The following is a 3596-nucleotide window of genomic DNA, read 5'->3' on the forward strand; positions in this document are numbered from 1 at the left end:
TTTGGGGACAATACAAGGAGCTTTCAAAATAACTATTCATCCCACGGGCAGTACTAAGGACTCGGGGCCATCCCTTAAGGTTGGAGGAAAGGAGATTTCACCAGCAACAAAGGAAAGGGATCTTTACAGTAAGGGCAGTTACACTGTGGGATTCATTACCCATGGAGACTGTGATGGCAGATACAATAGAATTGTTCAAAAAAAGGTTGGACATCTTTTTAGATGGGAAAGGTATACAGGGATATACCAAATAAGTAACATGGGAAGGATGGTGACCCAGGGATTAATCCGACTGCCAATTCTTGAAGTCAGGAAGGAATTTATTTTTCCCCCTTATGAGATATCATTGGATGATATGACACTGGGGTTGTGTGTTTGCTTCCTGTGGATCAATATACTGTAAGTATAGATATAGGATAAGGTATCTGTTGTCCACATTTAGCATAGGTTGAACTTGATGGACGTACGTCTTTTTTGAACCTCATTGTAACTATGTAACTATGTAACTATGTAACTATATGTAAGAATATCTTATTTGGGGGGAAATACACATTTAAAAGTTTCCTAGCTGAAAAACTAGGACAAAGCCGGTCATAGTCAGTGGCTACAGGGAGATGGTAGGAAAGCTTTTCTTTCTTTTATCTGAACCTACAATTCACTTTTTTTTTTTTTTTTAGAGAGTAAAAGTGCTTATTTTTATCTACAGTATCTCCTTCTTTTTATATATATATAAAAAAAAAAAACCTTTGAAACCAGGAAAGAAAAAAACTGTCTTCAAGTGTACATTCTGTATATCTATTTTAAACGTTCTAATGATCAAAGCCTATATATATACTGAACATGAGGAGGTCAAATAATGTTGGAGTAGACTTTGATAGCTCAACCATTTGGGGATCAAACTATAGACCTGACAGTAAAGTGAAGAGCAGAAAGGCTTGTAATGCATCGTTGCTGTGATCTCACATGCTCTTTTGTATGATGAAGGGGTTTGATCAGTTTTGTTACTCACTATTCCTTACTTTGTGTACCGGGTTGTAACCATCCTCCCACTCAAAGCTAACAGCTGTCTGTGAGTGGGTTAACTGGCCATGCACTTCTGTAACCCAGGCTCTGCTAACATTTATTTAGGTTTCTACTAGTGCCCCAAAGTAAATGCTTTTTTGATGGTGGATCTACGTCTCTCTCATATCCCTCATCCTAAGGCCGCGTCCATAGCAGGGGAAGCCGCGCTGAGCCGCACGGACGCTCCGCGCTGAGCCCCTGCATCCTCAATGAGGCTGTCTTCAGAGGGGGCTCACGCGAGCGTCCGCAGGCGTGCTGAGGAGTTGGATTTTTCCAGCCGACAGCCAAAGCTGTTTTCCAGCGCTCTGTCAGCTGAAAACATCCAATCAGCGCGAAGTAGCGTCAACGTCAATGCCAGAAAAATCTCCCGCCCCCCCTGGGGTGGTGCACCCTTCAGTTTGCGCACCCCTGTCCTAATTCCATTCAAAGGTAAGAAACATTTATTACTTTTGGTGCAAACAGGAAACGGGGCAAATTAGAGAGGGGCACGTGGCCTGGTATTCTGGTGTTCATTCTAAATCATTATTTTGTGGATGTATCAGAAAAGGGGGGAAAGGAAACACAAAGTGATTGTGCCCCTAAAAGAATTCACTAAACTGCACACCACTTTGATTACCTGATTTATTTATTTATAAAATTACTCAATTAGTATGGTTTTGTGATCACTCCCTATCCCTTTCCTGTTGTTTCTCTTGTGTGGATGTATCTTTCGATTTATCCAAAGTCCACTTGTTTGGTTTTAGCTGTTGTTCTGCATCATGTAACACTGAAGAAAAACTAATTAATTGAAGCATAGAATTAGGGTGGCCAGGTGTCTGGTATTGAACCGGACTGTCCTGTATTTGGATTCTCTGTCCAGTAAAAAATGAGAGGTGCTGTAACACTGGACATGTACGTGTCCGGTATTTACCTCCCTGGACACAGTGACCTGACGCGCCTTTCACCATTGAGTCCAGTATTGTTGGAGAAGCTACCTGGCCACCCTAGGTTTTGGTTGTAAACATCTGTAGGGTTCTGGATTGGAACGTTCCGGTAGGTTTTGATTTCACACACCCAGTCAAAACAAAAACGTCTATTTTGCACCTTTTTTATTTTTTTTTACGTTGATACAGATGTAGCAAGCGTAAGCGTCTTCAGCGCCACGAAAAACGCAGCAGTCACGACATCGAAGGGTTAACGGGCCACCCAGAAGCATGGATCCACTGCAACTCCCGGGGCGCCACAGGCACTGTCCCGGACAACACAGACGTTTGCTTTTTTCGTCAGCAGACCCCTCCCCCCCCCCCCGGCGACTCTAATTTTTACTACATCTATTATTTATATAGCGCCATTAATGTACATAGCGCTTCACAGTAGAAATACAAATAAATAACAGATAATATAAATAACAGATCATGGGAATAAGTGCTTCAGACATAAAAGTAACATTAAGGAAGAGGAGTCCCTGCCCCGAAGAGCTTACAGTCTAATTGGTAGGTAGGGAGAACGTACAGAGACAGTAGGAGGGAGTTCTGGTGAGTGCATCTGCACCCTATATCATGCAATACCGTCTGTCCTGACTGATTTCACCGCATATTAAGTGTGTTGTGTTGGAAGATGTGTATAGGATTTTTGCTTGCGGCTTCTCTGTGTGCATTGTTCAAACCTTCTCCTGCACATCCCTACAGTGCCACCTAGAGGCCTGGCTTAAATACAGTCCTGTTTTTTAATCGGAGGATGCCAGTGATTGGCTTCGGGGCATGAAGACACACAACACGTTTCCATCAGTGCTCCCCCTAAGCAGCCTGAGCACAGCAAACCTCCGACTCAAAGCACACAGCCAGAGCTTCAGGACCAAGGCCAGCTCAGTCAGGAGATACTGTAAGGAGCCAAGCAAGACCCAATGGAGTGGATTGATGCACAGCTTTTCTCTTGCTGAATATCACTGGGATCCGAGATGCACAGACATCAGCATTATTTCCGTGGTTGACCCAAGGAAACCCAAACTTTTAAGAGGTCACTGATATATATATTAAAAATTATGGCAGCGTTAAGAAGGAAATTTGGCGAAGATTACCACGTTGTCACCACTTCAGTGGGCGGCGGGTTCTTCCCTTCGGTCAAACGGAAAAGGCAGAGGTTCGTGGACAAGAACGGGCGCTGCAACGTGCAGCACGGGAACCTGGGGGGGGAGTCGAGCAGATACCTCACGGACCTCTTCACCACGCTGGTGGACCTGAAGTGGAGGTGGAACCTGTTGATCTTCGTCATGACGTACACCGTGGCCTGGCTGGTCATGGCTTCGATGTGGTGGATCATTGCCTACATCCGAGGGGACATCAACCGAGCCCACGATGATAACTACACTCCTTGCGTGGCCAATGTGTACAACTTCCCATCCGCTTTCCTCTTCTTCATAGAGACCGAAGCTACTATTGGCTATGGTTTTAGGTATATCACGGAGAAATGCCCGGAAGGCATCATCCTCTTCTTGTTTCAGTCTCTGCTGGGATCTATCGTGGATGCTTTCCTCATAGGCTGCATGTTTATTAAGA

At 44.4% G+C, this 3596-nt stretch overlaps 1 protein-coding gene across 1 annotated transcript in view; it reads left to right on the forward strand.

Moving 5' to 3' along the window:
• The first annotated feature begins 2673 nt into the window (after positions 1–2673).
• LOC142473151 (G protein-activated inward rectifier potassium channel 1-like) overlaps positions 2674–3596 on the forward strand; it is a 20835-nt gene continuing 19912 nt past the window's right edge. Inside the window, exon 1 of the mRNA XM_075580325.1 lies at positions 2674–3596. This exon is cut by the window's right edge and continues 152 nt beyond it. Coding sequence (XP_075436440.1) covers positions 3083–3596 — 514 coding nt within the window. The 5' untranslated portion in view covers positions 2674–3082.

Source organism: Ascaphus truei, chromosome 23, assembly GCF_040206685.1.
Source record: "Ascaphus truei isolate aAscTru1 chromosome 23, aAscTru1.hap1, whole genome shotgun sequence".
Taxonomy (NCBI): Eukaryota; Metazoa; Chordata; class Amphibia; order Anura; family Ascaphidae; genus Ascaphus; species Ascaphus truei.